Source organism: Otolemur garnettii, unplaced genomic scaffold (genome assembly GCF_000181295.1).
Source record: "Otolemur garnettii isolate 467f Iridium unplaced genomic scaffold, OtoGar3 scaffold00161, whole genome shotgun sequence".
Lineage (NCBI taxonomy): Eukaryota > Metazoa > Chordata > Mammalia > Primates > Galagidae > Otolemur > Otolemur garnettii.
The window spans coordinates 2,122,120-2,142,326 of NW_003852556.1; the positions used below are offsets into that span (position 1 = coordinate 2,122,120).

Here is a 20,207-nt window from a genome sequence, read left to right on the forward strand (position 1 = left end):
ACAGCAAGACCATTATGTTCCCTCACAAACGTCTCTGAAGACAAGCCTCATCATTTGAGAGGCTTCTTCCTCTAACCTGGCAAGGTGCTGATCTAGGAAAACCAACAAGCAACTTCCAAAGGCCCCTGAGGGGTCAGTCAGCACGTGAGCAATAGGCTTCCTGCAACCCAGCGGCAGGTGCCGAGCTGCTGTCCCCCTGCAACCACGGCCACTGGCCGTCAGGCCGTCAGCAGGTGCCCAGCTGCAGTCCCCCCTGCAACCACGGCCACTGGCCGTCAGGCCGTCAGCAGGTGCCGAGCTGCTGTCCCCCTGCAAACATGGCCACTGGCCGTCAGGTCCAGGTGCACAGATGGCAGCCATGGCCCTGCAAGAAGCCCGATTGCTGGACCCCCTACCTGCCCCCTGCTGACATGCTGTCCTGTCTGCCAGGAGAGCGGGGATGATGGGCGGGCAGGAAGGGAGGACGAGGGCTCGGAGCAGGGAACCCACCTGAGAGCAGAGCTACCTGGCAAACCTGCTCTTTTAAATTAGAACTTTGCCCAAACTGAAGAAACAGTTAGAACTTTCACTGAGGGGTCCATGGAGCTACAAGGGCTTTCCACGAGCAAAGTCTGGGAGGAGACACATGGTGCCCACCCAGCCCATCCTGGGGACATCTCACCGTCTTCCTGGGCCTCACTGCTCGCCCTCGTGGTGTCTGGAGTGCCGGTCTTCATCTCCGACGGAGGGTTGGTTGACGCCATGTCTTTCTCACTGGTCTTGCCGGAGGGCGGAGCCTCCGAAGGTGCCTCCTTTTCTTTCCTGCTCTCTCGAACCACTCTGAGGGGAAGCGGGTTCTTGTCATGACAGAAAACAATAGGCAGAAGGTTCTCCTGGCCGCCCACCCGACATCCTCTGAAAAGGGATTTGGTGATCACGCGTGTGTTTGCGTGCCTGCATGGTTCACATTACAGTGTCTTGTGCATATTCCAAAAAGGCCACTGTGGCAGCTGGGCCACCAGAGACAGTGCCTGGGAGGGAAGGACGTGCCAGGCTGCAGGTGGCAGCAGGCCTCACACAGGACACCAGGCAGCACCACACAGGAGGCAAATGGCTCTGCTTGTTGGACAAAGTGACAATAATCTCAGTGGTTGTGCGCATGCCACAAGGAGAGGGCTTTTGTGGGAAGATCCTTGGCCCTGCCCTGTGGGCAGCCACCAGCTGCTGTCGCCTGGGGTCTGCATTTCCTCACCTTTACATGAGAGGGAGAGGAGCCCTGATTCTGCACACATGACCCGGGCCACAGAGACTTGGGGGCTGTGGAGACCATGGGGGGCCAAGTTGGATCTCTGCTGCCCTCCCACAGATGCAGAACCCCTAGGTTCCCAAGACGGAATCCTATCACTGATCTAAGAGCACTCAGAACAGCAATTTTCAACCACTGAGCCATGAGAGGATCTTAGGTGTGTCACGAAAATTTTTGAAGATCATTAATCAAATTATTTTCAAAAGAAGTTCAAAGTACAGTAAGTATATTCTTTTTTTTTTTTTTTTTTTTTTTGAGACGGAGCCTCAAGCTATCCCCCTGGGTAGAGTGCCGTGGCATCATGCTCACAGCAACCTCCAACTCCTGGGCTCAAGCGAGTCTCCTGCCTCTGCCTCCCAAGTAGCTGGGACCACAGGCGCCCACCACACCCGCCCGGCTATTTTTTGGTTGTAGCCATCATTGTTGTTTGGCGGGCCCAGGCTGGGGATTCGAACCTGCCACCTTAGCTGTACGTGGCTAGCACCTTAGCCACTTGAGCCACAGGCGCCGAGCCAGTATATTCTTTTTTTACTCTTTTTTTGGTCAACAAAATTTAAGTGTGCCTCGGAAGTTTAACTGTAGGTTCAAGTGAGCCGTGAGATAAAAAGGCTGAAGAACACTGTCTTAGAGGTTCAGGGGCTCATTTGCCATCGCTGTGGTTTCCGCCAACTAGAGAAGACCCCTGGCGTCCCCCCGCCAGGCGAGCTCCTGGAGCCCAGGTGCACACTGCTGTTCCGGGTTGGCCCGGCAGCACTAGCCCCAAGGAAGCAGAGGCAGTGGGTGTCCCCCCGCAGCCCACTCTGGGAGCCTGGTGTCCACAGGAAAGGGCAGACGTGACCCACCTGTAGATAATGGTGATGATAAAGGCCCCGGCAATGATCACGATCAAGGCAGAGAACACTTGCACGTAAACTGGAAAGCAAGTTCATTTGAATCATTTGGACCCAAGTTCATTGGGAAAAGGAAAAGAGAAAAGAGAAAGCTAACTGGGCAGGCCAGCGGCCTCACCTGCCCTCACCTAGACACTCGGGCTCCAGCATCTGCATGGGAGGCAGCCCAGGACAGTGCCTCGAGGACTCCTGTGACCACTCTGCCCACTGAAGAGCACGGTAGAGACAGTGGCACCTTTGCCTCTCCTGTGGCCACCCCAACCCCACACCCTGCCCTGTTCCCAGGAAATAGTCACTCGACACCTGGGTCAATTTGTCCCCAGCACTGAACACAAGGCAAATGCTGTGGGGATGACAGACAGATGTCCCTGGGCTTGCCTGAGCTTCTCTGACTTGCTACGGTGCCTCCACCATCCCCGAGCTGCTTCTGTCTCCCTAAACCCAGCCCACAAAGTGACCAGAGCCTTTCAAAGTGACCTGGGGGTGGCCACTACACCCCACATCTCCCTGTGCAGAATCCATGTGACCACACAGTCTCAGTCTCTCTGCACACCCCAGGACGGGGGAGCTGGGAGGAAGAATGGGGTTGGCTGCTCAGCCCATCCCTGTGGCCCCCTGGGGACCATGGCCTGTCTGTGCAGAGATGTGTGGCACCTGCCTCTGGGTGCAGAGGGTAAGCCAGGCCCGGCCTAACATTGCTATCTCCATCTGCTGCTCAGGGCTCAGCCAATCGCAGGGCTAACTCCCTGGGCCACTTCAGCCCTAATATTTCCACACAGGCATTGCTCCCAGGCAAGTCCTGTGGTCAAATAACTCTCTTACTCTAGTTCCATCCTTCTACATTCTGCCATCAGGTTGGTGGGAGGACTTTTAAAAAATTAATGGTAAAGTGAAGGTCTTCACAGGCCCAGCAGGTAGCCTGTGCACGTGACTCCTGTGGTTGCCGAGGTCACTGTTGTTCTCCTCCCTAACCACTTTTACTCTCAGAGAAAGATGCTGGCTGCCTTGCGTGTGCACCACCAGCTCCGTTTCCCCCGCGCTTCCTCCTGGGCCTGCTTTGGGTGCCTCTGACAGCAGTGACGCTATTAGGTGCTGCCTCCCTGCACAGTCCATCAGTTTGCGAGGTGGCTGCAGAGAAGGTCCTGTCCCACAGACTGCAGGCCACAGTGGAGACCAGCTGTCAGAGGCCCTGCTCTCTGCAGGCTCCCGGGAGGCAGCCCTGCTTCCTGACAGCCCCCGGCTCAGTCTGTGGCCATGTCATGCCAATCTCCAGCGTCACACGGCTCCCGTGTTCCCCACCTTTGCGTCTCCTTCCCTTTATGAGGACACCACCATAGCAGATAAAGGCTCACTCGACTCCAGCGAGGCCTCAGAGTAACTAATTACATCCACAAAGGCCATCTTTCCCACTAAGGTCACACGGGTACCAGTGATGTGCACTCTGGCAAAGGCTTTGGGCAGGCACAGTCCCATCCACCACCAAGGGTCAGGAGCAGGTTTCATGGGTCCTGCACCCCCCAGACTCATCTGCAGGGTCTCCAGGAAAGGATAAGACTACCCAGACCCTGTACATGGGACTCAAGTCATAAGCCAGAGAGGGGTTAAAGCCAACCAGCTCACAACAGCACCCCAAGTCCTTGATTCCTCCCACATTATGTGATCTCAGTGAGTGAAGTGAAGTATATAGTGGGCACTCAGTGGCTGGGTTCATCACATGACAGGCTCCTGCCCACAGCAAGGAACAAACCAGGAAGCCCAAAGGAGGGTCTGCAGTCCATCAGCTCATGACCTCACATGGTGACTTTCTAAGGAGGGAGGGTAATAGAGCCTGCCTGTCCCTCCCCAGGGCTGCCATCCCAGCTTCCAGGGTGGTGCCAGCGACAGGGAGGACCTCTGCCATGGAAGGAGCCTGAGTGAAAAGACACCAGCGGCCACCCTGCCCTCTCTTGGGCCACTGCTCTGGGACACACTCCTCATGGTAGGAGGAGGCTTCCTAGCACCTTGGAAGCCACGCCTTCAGGTGACAGCAGCCTCGTGGGACTTCCAAGCCCAAAGCACCTGCTAAGCCTCCCAGATGCTGCTGCACTGACCTGAGGGTAGTTTCTCACACAGCAATGAAAAATGAAGACAAGGCATGGCCCAGAGCTGTGCACCTCAAATGACGGGAACAAAGAGTCAAGTAAACAGTAATGAACAAATAAAGTGAGAGAGAGAACTTTTAAGGGATAGGGAGGGACCCTGAGGTCACTGCTTACTATGATTTTGTGTCTTAGTTCATCGAATAAATTTAAAACTATACATGAATGAATCCTACGGAGATGCATCTAATATTTAGCTGGTGCTATAGCGTCCCGGTTGGTGGAACTTCCACAGCTTTGCAGGTGCCTGTAATTTTCTCCTCCATGTCAAGCTCCCGAAGACAGAGACTGAACCCGTCTATCTCTCTGGCAGTGTCTGTGCAGTGACATTATCTGTGAGAAACCCCAACAGAGCATAAGCCGCATGCTATGGTTGATCGTCCAGAAATAGCGACAACTGAAGAAAGGACTGTTTGCTTGAATTTTGGTGAAGTCTCCCCAAATGTAGCTAAACAAAAGTTCTGAAATCATCTCAGCAAGTCCCATGAAGAAACTGAAGTCAAGTACTTATAAGAAATGACATGTTAAATAACGTACCCTAAGTCAAGACTGAAGAATGAAGGCAAGTCTTTCTCTTTGAATTCCCAGTTCTTTCTGAAAGATCTAATGCTAATTCCCCAAGTTCATACTCTTAATAACACAGATTATGCCATAACACAATGTGCACTTCAAACCAGCCCATTTAAGAAGTTGGTGAAAGGTTTTCATAACATGGAATTATGTGCACAAAGAACTCGTAACACCCTGTCACTGAATACTACAACTTGCACAGCACAAAGGTTCATTTGTCGTTTTGAAAGAGAAAGATGTCAAAGAAATGAAACATAATTTGAGGGCACAGTGAGAACCCAAATGCAGGCTCACTGCCCAGACTCATTCCACAGACGGCCCAGCCTCTCGAGCTGCAAAGAAGTCAGAAGCCAGGAAAAAGCATAGCCACAGTACCCATTTATTAAAACTGGAAGGATGAAAAGAAGGTTAAAGTTGCTTCCATGCAAATGCAGCACCCACACTTACAAAGCTGCCCTGTTCAGGAACATTCTGGAGAGCCCATGTGCCTTCCTAGGTTCCTCACACGGCTAAGGAAGGTGATGAGGCTCATTGCTCACGTGAGTGACAGGTGTATGGTAATAGTCATACCCACACTGACAAAACGGCCACCACCTGCATAAAACTCCAATGAAAAGATGCCCAGGGCATGGGACACATTGAAAAAGTAGCAGCAGCAGCTTGGGTCTGAGCTGCCCTCTCGGCAGCAATCTTCCTACAATGACCCACTTTCCCACAGGGTCTCTGTTTCACTGGGACATAAGGAAACTACAACCACTAATTACCAAAGACCATTGCCCAGCCCTGGGACATGGCCTGGGACTCAAACATCTTCTACATCTGTGTATGGAGAAAATTAAAAGAACAAACTCAAATATCTTTTGGATGCTTATTTTTCTTGCTCTTAGGAGCCCCAGATGGTAAACTTCTCAGAAAAACTAAGCTGCATAAGTGCTTAGGAGCCTGGAGTTCTTCAGGAGCACAATCCCAGGATGCGGAGGCAGACAGGTAAAAGCAGCAGTTATGGCTAAATCACCACCCAGTGCCATGACTTCTGCTTCAGGAGTATCTGTCACCAGCCCTGGAAAAGGAGCTGCAGACTGCAGCAATACGACAGAACATTCAACACCAGAGGGCCTGGCACTCAAAAAGGTCTCTAAGGAATGCCCTAGCTAAAGGCCATGGGCTCACAACACAGCAGGACGAGGAGAAGGGACTCCCGCAGCAAAGGTACCCTGTCCTGTTTAACTGTCACTATCCAATAGTGTACAACTGGACTAGAGGTTCAGTAACGTCCAGAGTTAACTTTCAGAAAGATGGTAGCAGAGAAAGGACCTCCCCACCCCCATTCCCTCCTCCGTAAAAGCAATAAGAACTCTGTCAACAATTATCAGAAGAAGCTTTTCAGAAGTCTGGAAATTTACCAAAAGCTTACAGAAAGTCATTTTTTCAAGATGAACAGCTGAATCTCAGTAAGAACAGCAAGTTTGGACATTTTAACCAGCCCTGACCACACCTGCCCTGCCCACCCTCTGGCTTCATGGTAACTTTGGAAATCAACAGCCCATAATCATGGTGAAGACCAGCAGCCTGGCAGCCACTTGTGGGACAGAACAGGGCTGGAGCTTCTTCCAAGCCCCACTGCCAGAGAATTGTCCTTATTCATCTGGTGCTTCCCTGGAAGACTGTCTTTATTTGACCTTAGATCATTTAGCAAGAACACCCTTTTCACCAGGCATGTGTTGAAAACAATTAGAGCAGTGGTTCTCGATCTCCCTAATGCCGTGGCCCTTTAATACAGTTCTCAGCCACTGAATTAGAGGTAATTATTTAAAATCGTGGCCAGCTAACATGGTAAATACATAATTGGGAAAGAACAGAAAGGCTAACCAAAAAGCTTAAAAGGAGAATCTTGTGCAATGTCTATAGGGAGCTTTGAAAAGCTGGGACATATTCCTGGTAATCTAAAGAGCCAGAGACATGCCCAGAGGCCTGGGCATGCCTAGTAAAGTCCAAGCCCTCACCTCTGGATGATCTTGAGGCTCGGCATTGGCAGGAAATGAAGATGAAGGCAGAGCTGGGAACCATCTGGCTGAGAGCCAAAAGTGTGCACTCACAGACACACAAAGCCCCTCCGTGAAGCCTAAGAGGCTTATGTGTTCAGATATCTAAGAACATTTTTGTCCAGTTATTGTCTGACCAGTAGGTTAACCAAGGAGTACTCAGTGTTCACACGCTACAAAAAAATGCAGACTTTACAGATTTAGCTCAGAAAAGTCATCAAATAAACAATAATCACAACAGCAAAGCAGTGATATGGTCTGTTAATATGGTGAAGGAATTAATTTTGAAGTTGTCATGTTATGTTACTTAAAATGTGCAGTATTCAACAAAAATATGAGACATAAAACAGATAAATGACAAAGTATGGCCATACACACGACAGTGCTGTCAACAGAACTATTCCTAAAGAAGCTCAGACTGAACTTACTAGACAAAGACATTAAATCAACCATTTTGAACTACATTCAAAAAACTAAAGGAAATGATATCTAAAGAAATAATGAGAAGTATGAGAATAACATTTCTTCAATTATAGAATATCAACAAAAAATAAAAATTACTAAACAAAAAAAACAAATTGAAATTCTGGAGTTAAAAGTACAATAACACGCATTTTAAAATACATAAAATAAAGTACAATAATAATGCATTTTAAAAATATGCAGTAGAGACCTGTGGGACACCATGAAGTATACCAAATACACATAATAGGAGTCCCAGAGGGAGAGGAGAAAGATGAAGGGGCAGAAACATTATACTGCATCTGAAAGACTGCCAAACTTGCTACATTTGATTAACATTAATCTACATATCAAGAAGTACAGTGACCTCTGAGAAGGACAAAAAGAAATCCAATCCTAGAGACACAATGAACTATCAAGACAAAAGAGAATCTTGAAAGCGGTGTGTCAGACTCGAGACACTATGTACAAAGGAGTCCTACGGTTAACAGCAGTTTCTCATCACAACCCACGGAGGCCAGAAGGCAATGGCATAAAGCTTCTAAGGTGACTGTCAACCAACAATTTTATGTCCAACAATTCTATCTTTCAACAGTGAAAAATAAGTTTAGACATTTCAGATTTTAAAAAGTCAGAATACTCTTCACTGCAAATCTTCTTCACAAGAAACATGAGAGTCCTTCAAGATAAAATTAAAGGACAGTAGACAGTCAGTAGCGAGTCAAATCCATACGAAGAAACAAAGAGCACCATTAAGGCACGTGATAGCTGCAGAAAGAGAATTTGATAAATCCTAACACCCATTCATGGTAAACACAGCAAACTAGGAAGAGAAAGAAACTTCCTCAACATGATAAGTGGCATCTGGTAAAACCCACGGTTAACATCATGCCATGACGAAACATGAAATGTCCCCCTAAAATCAGTCACAAGGATCCTATCCTTACAACTTCTAGTCACTGGAGGTCCTAGCCAGAGAAAGCAGGCAAGAAAATGGGATGAAAGCCTTTCAGATTATAAAGGAAGAAGTTAAGCTAGTTCTATTTGCAGATGACCTTACATGTAGAAAATCTTAGGAATCAACTAAAAAAAGTAAGAGAACTAAAAGCGAGTTAATAAGATTGCCAGATACAAGCTCAATATATGAAAATCAACTGAGTTCTATAATGCTGCTAGTGATGAACAAATGGTAATTGAAATTAAGAAAATAATTCTGCTTATAATAATAACAAAAAGAGTAAAATATTTAGGAATAAATTTGACAAATTAAGGTCAAGATTGGTACATTGAAAACTACAAAATATTACTGAAAGAAAACAAAGACTTTTCCATTAAATGAATGGAAAGACATCCTTTACTCATGGAACAGAAGACTCAAGTCTTCTTGAATACTTGAGTCTCTGGTAGTACTCTCCAGATTATCTTCAGATATCTTGAGTCTGGCAGTACTCTCCAGATTATCTTCAGATTCAACACAACCCCTATCAAAATACCAGGTGGCTTTTTCTTTTTTGCAGAAATTGACAAGCTGGTCCTAAAATTGGTGTGGAAATGTAAGGGACCCATAAGAGCCAAAACAATCTCGAAAAACAATGAAAGTGAAGCACTCACATTTCCTGATTCCAAAATTTACTGCAAAGCTATAGTAATCAAAACTATGCAGTACCGACTGGCTAAGAGCAGACATACTGATCAGTGGACTAGAAAGGAGAGTCTAGAAATAAACTCTCACTTTTATGGACAATAGATTTTTCAATCAGGCTGCTGATTCAATGGGGGAGAGATTGTCTTTTCAAGAAATGCTGCTGGGAAAACTAAATATTCACCCACAAAAGAATGAATACTGTCCCTGCACCACACATAAAATGGATCACAGACATAGACATCAGAGGTATAACTAGAAAACGCTTAGCAGATATCACAGGTGCAACTCTCTGAGGCCTCGGATTAGGCAATGATTTCTTAGATATGACACCAAAGCACAAGCAAAGGAAAAACAGATACAATGGACATCATTAAAATAAAGACCGCTGTGCGTCAAACAACACTACCAAGAAAGTGAAGAGATGACCAAGAGAGTAAAAGAAAGCATTTTCAAATCATTCTGTGATAAGGGTCTAATATCCAGAATAGATAAAGAGCTCTTACAGCCCCATAGCAAAAAGACAGCTAACCAGTTAATCCAACTAAAAACTGGACAAAGGACTTGAATAAACTTTTCCCCAGAGAAATACATAACTAGCCAATGAGCTCATGCAAAGATGCTCCGCGTCATTCATTAGGACAACACAAATCATCACCAGAAAGAGGTACAACTTCACACTATTATAATGGCTGTACCCAAAATGACAGCAACAGGTGTTGATGAAGATACAGAGAAATTAGAATTCCCATTCATTGCTGGAGGGACCATAAAACAGTGCAGCCATCTTGGGAAATAGTTTAAAAATAAAATATAGAATCAATATATGACCTGGACATCTCCCACCTAGGTATATACCCAAAATAAATCAAAACACGTTTCACATAAAAACTTATGCCTTATTCATAATAGCCAAATAGCAGAAACAACTCAAATGTCTCCGACTGAGTGATGGAAAGACAAAATGTGGCATAATCACATGATGGAATATTATTCAACCATAAAAAACCAATGAAGTATTAATATATGCTATGACATGGATGAACCTTAAAATCTACAACAGTGAAAGAAACCTTTTGTGTGGTCCATTTATACTAACTGTCTAGCCCGTCTCTATGAATAGGTGGGGATGATGGGACTGCCCGTGAAGGGGTGTGAGATGTGGGGGGTGGGGGCTGAAAATGTTCTAGAATTAAAGAGTGGTGATGGTTGTACAATTTTGTGAGGAGACAAAAAGCCAGTTAATTTTATGGTATGAGAATTTTATCTCAAGAAAAATAACAACCAAAAAAATAAGGCAACTTCCAATGGTTTCCCCTGCAGGCAGGGAGGGCATTGGATCCTAGGAATACTGGGGTCTCCTGAAGCAAGAGTCTGGTCCCAAGTCTTCTAAAACCAAAATCTGAGCAGACATCATCATCAGAAATTCTTTCTGACTATGACAGTGCACATTGTGACTTCTTATTGCCTCTTTTTGAAAAGCCAAAATTTATCTTCTTTTGGTTAGGTGACAGAACTTCACGATTAAGCAAAACAGACTCGTCCCCCGGTGCAAGCCAGCGTCCTGTCCACTCTTCTCTACAGGCTCTATCTGGCAGTGCCCCCATCACTGATGTTCCCTGACTTCCTGAGCCGTACTGAGCGTAGATGAAAAGAACTGGGTGCATTTATTCAACAACAGGTGCTGGGGGCAGGGGTGGTGCAGGGAGGTCCAGCACTTCCCATCCACAGGGGCCTCACTTTGTTCCCACAAGGGTTGGGGGGCTGGAAAGTGGCACGAGGGGGGTGACGTCACAGGCAGCTCTTTCCAACTTGCCATCTGCCCAGATGGTGCCAAGGCCCATTCACCTTCATTTCCAAAAGGGCCACAAACTGGGCAAGGAAATGCATTGTTCTTTAAGTGGACTTTTATGAAGGTTTGGAACTAGTAATTCAGAAAATTCCAGAAGCTCGGAAGGCAAGGTACTCTCACCTGTGAGGACCCATCCAGGAGTCCGAATTCAAACATCCCTTCCCCAGGGCACCTGGTTTCTCCTTCTCACTCCTCCTCCCGCCCTCTTCTCTCTGAACACTTTCTGCAGCTCAGAGTGGTTCTTTCAAAAATCCCCAGAGCTGGGGAGACAGCACCCCCCACACACACACTGCCTACCTGTGTCTTCTCTTTCCCCGCTGCTTCCAGGCATAGGGGCCCAGTCTGGTGCTGATGCAGCCTAAGGAGGGTCCCCAGCTGGGCCGAGAGGCTCAGTTGTCCTCACAGAGTCCTGGCTGGACCACCAGCAGCTGTTTCTGCAGCCCTGGCTCCCCCAGTCCAGCCTCTGCACACACCTTACCCCCAGAGACCAGGTCATTCCTGTCCCCTCTAACACCTGGAGCAGAATGAGATGACCAAAGAACAAAGCAGGTGTTTCCAGCAAGCCTAGACCCTGGAAAGAGGACAGGCAGGGGTGGTGGATGGTGGACAGTGCAGTTCCAGCCACCACAGCTGTGCCAGTACTTACTGGGAACCGCTTTCTCATAGCAGACGCCTTTGTAAAAGCAGCACCCGAGCTCCTTGCATCGGTCTCTGGAGACGTTGTAGTCACAAATGTCATACAGAGGAATATCACACACTGCAAAAGCACAGACAGGCAGAGAATCATCACCACCCAACACAGGGCTCTGCGGTCATGTGAAGGGGGGAGGGGGACCTCTGTGCTGCGTATGGTGGTTTTGTTATTTTTAAAATTCTGTGTCTTACAAATGTCTCTTTGAAACTGAGATCTAGAATGAATTAACTTTCTGAACAAAATAAAGTCACATTAATTACACAGAACTGTACAGGGTCCTCTGGCCATGAGACACCACATATCTCATGTGTAAGCTGTGGACTATCTCAGAAATTAAAAGTTGAATCCAAAGGACACAAGTTTAATGCCAGTTTCAACCCTTCAAAAAATAAAAAAGGAAACATAAAGAGTGTGCTCTGGGCTATGACCCCCCTCCCAGAGAAGGACAAGGCCTAAAGGGCTCCCTCAATCCACCTTGGGGGCCCAGGGTGGGCCACAGTGAGCAAGCCATGCCAGGCAAGGAGGGGAGGGGCCCTGCACCCACGGGAGGGGAGGGGAGGGGAGGGGAGGGAAGGGGAGGGAAGGGGCTCCCACAGCACTTGCAGGTACAACCAGCAGAGACCTTTCCAAAGGCAACTACCAAGCTGTTGGAGTCTCTAACCTGTCACTAAGGGATGGGGCAGGGAGAGGACCCTCAAGGGACCCCTTTTGCTCTCTTTAGGTTAATTTGGCCTTTCAGACTAAGGGTCTCCAACAGTCTCCAATGTCCCCAGAAGCCCCCGATGTCCCCAGAAACCCCACTCCAAGTGGCAAACCACCAAGGCCGGGGTCTTTACACTCCTGACACAGCCCCCACAGGTCATTAGAAAAGTCAGGCAGGGCCTGAATGGGGCAGGACACACCATTCACCTGCATCACTGCCCTCTCCTCAGGAGTGTGGCTCTATCTGCCCTCCTGTGCGGGGGTGAGGGAGTTGGAGGGACCTCAGAAAGACCCTGCAGTGGGGGCAGGCCCTCACCTAGGCACAACTGGGTTCCCGAGGCCCTGGGATGAAGAGATCTGTGCTCCTGGGCACAGAGGCCTTGTGTGCTGGACGCAAAGTGTCCAGGCAAAGGGGCCGCCTCAGGGGTCTCATGGAAGCCACAATGGCCCCCTCCTGAAGGCAGCTCCAGGTGGTCACCAGCACCAGGTTCACACTTAGCACTCCAGAGAAGTCAGAGTTCTGCCAGCACCCCAACTCCGGGGTGATGATACTAATGGTGGTGGTCACAGCCGCAAACACTTGCAAGCCATTGGCTGGCTCTGGAGGAGACTCTTCCACCCACCCCGGCAGATGCAGATAGGATCCAGGATCTCAGGCATCAGGCGTGGAGTCTGGGGAAGCCTGGGTCATCACCACGTCAGGATCTCGCTAAACATTTGCACACTCTTCCCCATTGTGATGGTTTTAATATGGAATTCCAAACAGTAGCAGGTTCCCCACTGTTTTTTCCTGTTTGAAAACTCCAGTGCCCCCACGCTGGCCCCCAGTGCTTAATCTTGCCAGTGTCCACCCCAACCCACCCCTTGCCGCGTCTCAGAGCAAAATCCACTCCCCCAGGAGTGTTGCAGACACATGTCCGGCCTCACCTCCACCATGCTCCTCAAGAAAGGCCTGAGGTCAGGGTGAGCGGGGTCCCTGGCCTCCCAAAGGCAGCGTGTAGCAGGGGTGGGGGATGTCCGCCCACCCCGCTGCAGGAGGGAGGGAGGTGGGGGGTGCAACCCTGCCCAACACTGAGTGGCCACGTGCCCAGAATGCAGCCCAGACATCCAGCTCCTGCAGGGTGTCCTCAGAGGGTCCTGTGGTCCACTGCACCTAGCTAGGTCAGAGCAGGGCAGGGAGGAAGAAGGGCGCCAATGGGCTCAGGTCCAGCCACACAGAAGGGATGGCAGTGCCTGCTGCAGTCCAGCAGCCACTGTGCTCTCCTGTTCTGGAGAAAGGAGGCCAGGACTAAATGCAGAACTGAACACATGCGGGCACACACACCTCCAGCAGTATGACAGCTCCCTGGCTCAGGACGACCAGCACGTGGGGGGCCTTACAGCGAGCTGTCACCGCACACCTGCAGTCTGTCCTGGCACCTCTGTCCCAGCGAGGACAAAGAAGGCACTATTCTCTCTATAGCCAGAGACCCCTTTCCTTGATACTTTGCACCTTAAACAATATCAAGTTGTCTGAGACAAAAGCCCCCAGTTCTCCTGGAGTTCGAGAAACCAAACAAGGAGAAGTGAGGAGGCCACAGGTTTGCAAGGTGGCCGAGGCCATGAGCCGTCTGGCATCCCAGTGCACTTCCACCGTTGAACTGGGACACGGAGAGCTCAGGCCGGAGGACACAGACCGTGGACATGCAAGACCCCATAGCACAGAGAACATGGAGGGTCAGTCCCTTGCCAGGCCCTTCCCTGCCTAGGCCAAGAGCAGGGACAGCTGGATCTGGAGTCCTGACTTTTTCCTACAAGCCACTCCCAGAAGAACACACAGATGCACACAGCACTTTACAGCTTACAAGGCGCAACGGCAGGAATGATTTCATTTAATCTTCACGGCAACTTTGCAAGGGGATTGACGTTAATTTTAGACCAACCAGCAGACGATAGACAAATGATACACTAATGCGACCAAGGGAGAGCAGAGCTCTGGCCAGGCTGGATGCCCCTGTGAAGGCCCGGGAGGGGGCTGTCCACATCGGCAGGCCGCCTGTCGTCGTCCTTCACCCATAAAGTGCTCATCTGCCACCTTCACTGGCAGCGCCTGCCATTGCATCCAGGGCTGAGTGGAGGGCAGCTCTGAGCTACAGGGACAGGCCCTTGTCGGCTAGATGTGCCCTGACACTCCCTGGCTGCCTCTGTCTCCTCCACCCAGATGCCAGGGCCCTACAGCAATGCCTAAGGTAGCTCAAAAACGGGGCAGAACCAGCCTTGTCATTTCAGTTTCCCAACAAGCCTAAACCAACAAAATACTCAAGGAAACAGCTGCATGGCAGTCTGCAAAGGAGAGCAAAGACAGCCCTGTCCTCCCCACACTCGTCCTCCAGGCTACCAGCAGGGCCCAGAGTGGGCGCATACAGCAGTGCCCCCAGAGGCAACATGGCTGTGCCCTGGCACCCCTGGAATGGCCCCCACCTGGCCCCAAGTGCCTTGGGGAGGGCTCCAGCCTCCAATGGTCCCAGACAGGCCGGGCAAGTGAGGGCCCCCAGCAGCCCTGGTGCACAGGGTCCCAGGGCAGAGACTAGGAGGGCTGCCCAGGAGAGCTAGAGAGGGACCTTGGTTCCCTGTATCCGCCCAACAACCAGGGGGCCAGGAGATAAGAGGAGCTGCCTTGCAGCCTCTGCTTCTGCCTCAGGTCCCCAGGTGCCTGTCTTGTTCCTTCTGGGGCTAAAATCAGACACCCCTTTGGGGTCTTCCTCCTAGCCTAGAAGGCACCTGCCCCCAGGGTGACAGCTCTGGTGGCACCACAGCCTCAGAGGCCTCCAAGGGCAGCTGGGCCCTGGGGAGGAGACGGCTCCCTCATCTGCCTTCCAAGCAAAAGCAACAAAAAAAGAAAACCAGATTCCTTTTCTCTTCCTCACATCTTCTTGTAGTTGGCTTATTACCAAAGTAGTGTGGGTACACGCTCAGGTGAGAGCATAGAAACAGCAGCCCAGCGCCTGGGCGCACTCACTTCAGAACCTCCCTTCGCCTGATCCGAAAGTCAACACAACTGTCTATGCACTCTGACGATCCCAGGGGAAGTCTGTCACCCAGACAGAAACGGGACAGGGAGCTTCCCTGGTAAGGGTGCTTTTCTGTAGTGAAAGAGGGACTCCCCAGTACAAGTCATGGGGTAACCAAGGGGTGTGTTGGCTCCTCAGAGAGAAAATGCCTTTGACCCCTAAACATAGCAGTAGTTAAATATAGTTCTTACTTGTTAACCTAGAAAATTTCAGGTTCAGGTGAATTTTTGAAATGAAATTTAAGAAAAACAGTGTTTCCCCAAGTTATTTATAACTCCCTCCAGCCAGCTCTGGCACCTGGAGCTAACAGTCAACACCATCCCCAGGGATCTTTGCTATCTCACCTGCAAATTTCTTCAGGAGGTGGGGTGGGGACTTTTTGATTTCTGGTTCATATTTCATGGCGGCAGCTAACGAGTGGTCAACGTGGTCAAGCAAGCCTGGAAAACAGAAGCCTTCAGCACAGCAGGATCCCATGGAGCTACTCCTGCCCACAAGGAGGGCCTCTTGGGAACTTACCTACCCACCATGCCCCTGGACCCTCAGCTTCCCACCCTCTTGGTTCTGTTCCGAGGGAAGAATGACTTTTTCATAAAACAAGCAACTGGCCACCTTCTCCTGTCCACAGTCAGGCTAGTAGAGTGTGGGGCTAGAGCCAGCTGGCCCACCCACTGTGACCTCACACAGCTTTGTGAGGTCACTCAGAGTGACAGAAGTGTCCACCTTCTTCTGGCTACACAGTGGACAGAGGACAGGGGCACTTAGATTAACTAGCATGGGGCATCAGTTCTGAGGACAAGCCTACACTCGGGACACCGTGAGCCCAGCCTCACCTGCCCCGTGGGACACCCATCCCTGCAGCCCACCAAGCCCAGCTGCATGACAGGTGTAAGTCCTGCCCCTACCTTCCTGCCATGGCTCATCCTTGGGACATGGCTTAAGTTGGGCATTAGTGGGATGCCACAGTGAACAAAACAGACAAAGCCCCTACCCGCCCGACAGACAACGGGCTTCTCAGATCAGATGCATGCTGTGAAGAAAAATAAGGCAGAATGCTGGGTGGAGAGTGTTCAGGCCAGGAGCAAGCTCCCTGGTGTCACTGGGGAGGGGACAGCCTCTGAGGCTGAAGTGGTGGTGTGTGCAAAGGCCCTGGGATGAGGCTAGTTCCACATGGGACTGACTAAGGCTGGTGTGGCTAGAGTGAAGCAGACCAGGCAGGTAGCAAGAAAACAGGCCCCCATCCTACAGCCGCTAGGAGCTGGGCTCTGCCAGCCACCATGAGCCAGGGAGAGGCCTCCAAGCTCTGCCCAGAAAGTGGTCCAGCTGGGAGACCCCAGGCAGGGTGCCCACTGCCCCACATCTGGACTTCTGACCCAGAGAAATGGAGAGCTAATCAGGGGACGCTGTCTTGAGCATGAAATCTGTGTAATTTATCAGAGCAGCAGAAAATTAGCTCTCATGGGAGCCAAACATGTTCCCTGGACTGTGCCAACCTCAGTTCTAAAGCATCTGTACCAACTTGCCCACTAGGAGGCAGTGTATGGGAAACTGATCTTCAGCAGACTTAACATTATTATTTTTTTTTCTTTTTGGCGAGGACTGGGTTTGAACTCACCACCTGTGGCATATGGGGCCGGTGCCCTACTCTTTTGAGCCACAGGCGCTGCCCCTGTATTATTAATAACTTTAATTTGGTTGGTATATTTTAGCAGCATAATTTTAGGACTTTAATTTGCATTTTCTTGATTCTAAGTGAGATTGAAGACCTTTTATATTTACTGGCTATTTTTAATATTCTTTTCTGTGAGCTGTCCTCCACATCCCTTGTATTTTTTTTTAAACATTGTCTTTTTCATATGAATTTGTTCAATGTCTTGTGTGATGGGTCTTCACAAAGTTCATGGAAAATATATATTACGAAAAAACTAGGCATAGATTCCAAAATATTTTTGCACCAAAAAAACCCCTCCAGACTCCAGCAGGAGGCACTAAAGAGAGTAAGACATCAGTTTAGAAAGAACCACTGCCAGGGCAACATGAATCCTGCTAAAATTAAAGCAAGAACAAAGATCACACTTATGGGGAAGTGTGGGTGGAAGATGGTGAGATCAATGATGCTTTACGAAAAGTTTATGGGGCCAAAGCCCCAGAGAAATCGGTTTACACGGAGATGAGCAGTTTTAAGAAGGGAAGTTGACAGTGAAGCCCACAGCATCATTCAAGTCCATTGCAAGGAAAAAACTCACCTGTTCATGCTGTGATTATACGAAACCGACAACACCACAAGCAGTAGCTCAGATATCTCAGCTGGTTCACACAATTCTGGCAGAAAAATTAAAGTGGAGCAAACTTTCCACGTAGGTAACAACAGCAGAACTTTCAGTGGAATTGCGAACACGTGGGCAGGAGTCCTGCAGCATCTTTCTGAAGTTCTATAACAGGAGGCAGAGCACGGCCTTCCCAGTATGATCCTGAGACAGCGCGGTTGCAGCAACAGCCACCAAGAGATGGGTGTGTCCAGTCAGAGCAAAAGCAGACTGGTCAGGAGCAAAGGTCCTGACAATAGTATGTGGGACACTCACGACACTCTGCTGGCTGTCTGAAGGGCCAAAGAACAGTAACACCTGCATATTATGAGAGTGTTTTGAGAAAGTCAGCCAGACTTTCAGCAGAAAAACGCCCAGGAAATCTTCCCTACAGAGCGCCTCTCCTCTGCCCACACCTGCCGTCAGCTCCGGGCTGATAGGAAATTTTCACCATCCACCTTCCTGTCCTCTCTGACTTCTCTGTTTCTTAATCTTAAAACCTCGGTAAAGGCCACCAGCAAGCACTGGAGAACAGAGGGCGATATTTGGGGAGTGATAGGCTTGTTTGGGGATGTTCTCAAATTTGCTTTTTGTTCGTAGTTTGCTATCGGTCTCTTCCTCAGAAATGAGTGCTGAATTTCACTGAATGTTTCTAATCATAGGATCAGCGGTCCTGTGTTTGATATTATGATAGTATCAAGATCATGATGGTTTTATAAAATGAATTTGCAAAGTGCTTGTTCTATTTTCTACCCTCTGGAATAAATTGTCTTGAAGTTTGCTACAGTTCACTGCCTGGAAGGATGTGGGTGTGCATGTGTAAATCTCTGCATTACAGGATTAATTTCTCTAAGCTGTCTAGGAGATTTTCTATATTCTCTTTTTGCTTGTGTCAGTTTTTGAACCCCTTTTTCTAGAAACTGAAACATTTCACTTCCATTTGCAAATTTATTTGCAAAGGGGTATTTTATAATATCATTATGTCATCTTTTTAAGGTCCAAAGAAATGTGTCATTACTGTCCCTTTCATTCTAACAAGGGTTCCACGTGACTTATTTTCCTTGCCTTTTTGCCTGTTGCCTTCCAGGAGTTTGCCAATTTTACTAGTCTCTCCAAAGAAACAAATTTTATTCATGCCCCCAATTCCCTCTCGTCTCCCCTCTGCCCTCGGCTCCCAGTGACCACTCACCTGCCATCTGAGGCTAGTCATCCTTTTCTAAAGCTCCCCTTACAAGTGGAATTACAAAGTGTTACATTAATATGTATTCTGTTCACCACAGTATTTTGCACCTGCCACTGCATCAAAGTTGCTCCTGTCCAGGGCCGTGATGTTCCCCCACACAGGCGCCGTCTGCCCTGTGTTCATCACTTTAGTATCACTGGTCTGGGTCCAGCTTCTGGCCTTTGTGAACAATGCTGCTATGAGCTACTGAGTGCTTCCTGTGGACGTGATTCTCTCCCGTGTGACTGTCAAGAGGGAGAATGACTACAGTGGGGTGTAGGTGAGTGCATTGGGTCTGGAAGGAGCTGCCTCACGGCAGCACTGTTCTGCACATCAGTCAGTTTGGGGAGCACCCACCCTCAGCAGCACTGAGTATTCTGACCTTGGAGGATACATCTGTGTTCAGGCCTTTAGCTCTCTTTCTAATTTTCATTTTCGGAGCCCCTCTCGAACTAGTTCCATGGACTGTTTAACAACTCCTGAATGGTCTATATAGAAACAGCATTCTTCACCTAGGGTGGCGCACAGCCCGCCCTGCTGGAAAAATAGTAGATCTAAACCTCGTCTGTTCTGAAGCACTACTTCAGAGAGGGATGTTAGGGACTCTTGCAAGTGGGAAATAGATTTTTCTATTTTCTCAATTATCTAAATCTATTGCAGTACGCAAGGCACCATAGTTCTTATCTTAAAGAACTAGGGAAGAAATGCCAGCCCCGGCTCCTGCAATACCAAGTCCCATGAGCACTGCCCCGGTGATTGCAGTGATTGGCTCTCTTTCAAATCTGGCTGGCAAGCGGAACTCATAGGCCTGGTAGATATACTCTGGACTACAATATTTTATTTTGGGGATGAGCTGCACTAGGACGCAGAAGTCACGCGTCAAGTTGAGCACTGTTCCATGTAGGCAGGGCGCGACCCCTGTAGAACAAGCTTTCAGGGGTGTCTTCGGGGGTATGAGATACCTGGTGCCGTTCTAGCTGAGGGTTTGAGTACACAAGCTTTGGTGCAGCTCTGGGGCTTGGCCAACACAGGTTCCCTGCCCTATAACAGCCTGTAGAGTGAGCCGGGGACCCTCCTGGTGCCACCTGCAGTCACTAGCCTATAGGCTAATGGGGTTTCTTGATAGGGAAATTGCTTCATAATAGGGGGGTTTTGCCTCTAGGCAGAGCCAGCATGATCTGGTAAGGTCAGGCCTAGAAGAGTTCAGTACCCCGTAGGTGCTGACAATTAGGCTCTAGAGGGGATTGGGCTCTGCTGAGGCAGGGGTTAATTTTACACCAGACAGGGGCCACAATGGGGTCCCACCAAGGGGTGTAGACCTGGTGGGAGATGTTATCATGGGGGGCATTTTG

At 49.2% G+C, this 20,207-nt stretch overlaps 1 protein-coding gene across 1 annotated transcript; it reads right to left on the bottom strand.

Moving 5' to 3' along the window:
- Positions 1–218: 218 nt before the first annotated feature.
- On the bottom strand, positions 219–15,729 carry TEX29 (testis expressed 29). Its single transcript, XM_012811510.1, has 5 exons — positions 15,672–15,729; positions 11,528–11,638; positions 2,128–2,197; positions 662–819; positions 219–253 (listed from the first exon to the last, which is right to left on the bottom strand). The coding sequence occupies exons 1-5, from the start codon at positions 15,727–15,729 to the stop codon at positions 219–221; spliced, it is 432 nt and encodes a 143-aa protein (XP_012666964.1).
- Positions 15,730–20,207: the final 4,478 nt, after the last annotated feature.

Coding starts and splice junctions, on each gene's coding strand:
- TEX29 (XM_012811510.1), bottom strand. CDS start 15,729: ATGAAATATGAACCAGAAATCAAAAAGTCCCCACCCCACCTCCTGAAG. Junction 2,198..11,527: donor CTATGAGAAAGCGGTTCCCA/GTAAGTACTGGC, acceptor CTTGCTTTCCAG/TTTACGTGCAAGTGTTCTCT. Junction 254..661: donor CAGTGAGGCCCAGGAAGACG/GTGAGATGTCCC, acceptor CCGTGGTTGCAG/GGGGGACTGCAGCTGGGCAC.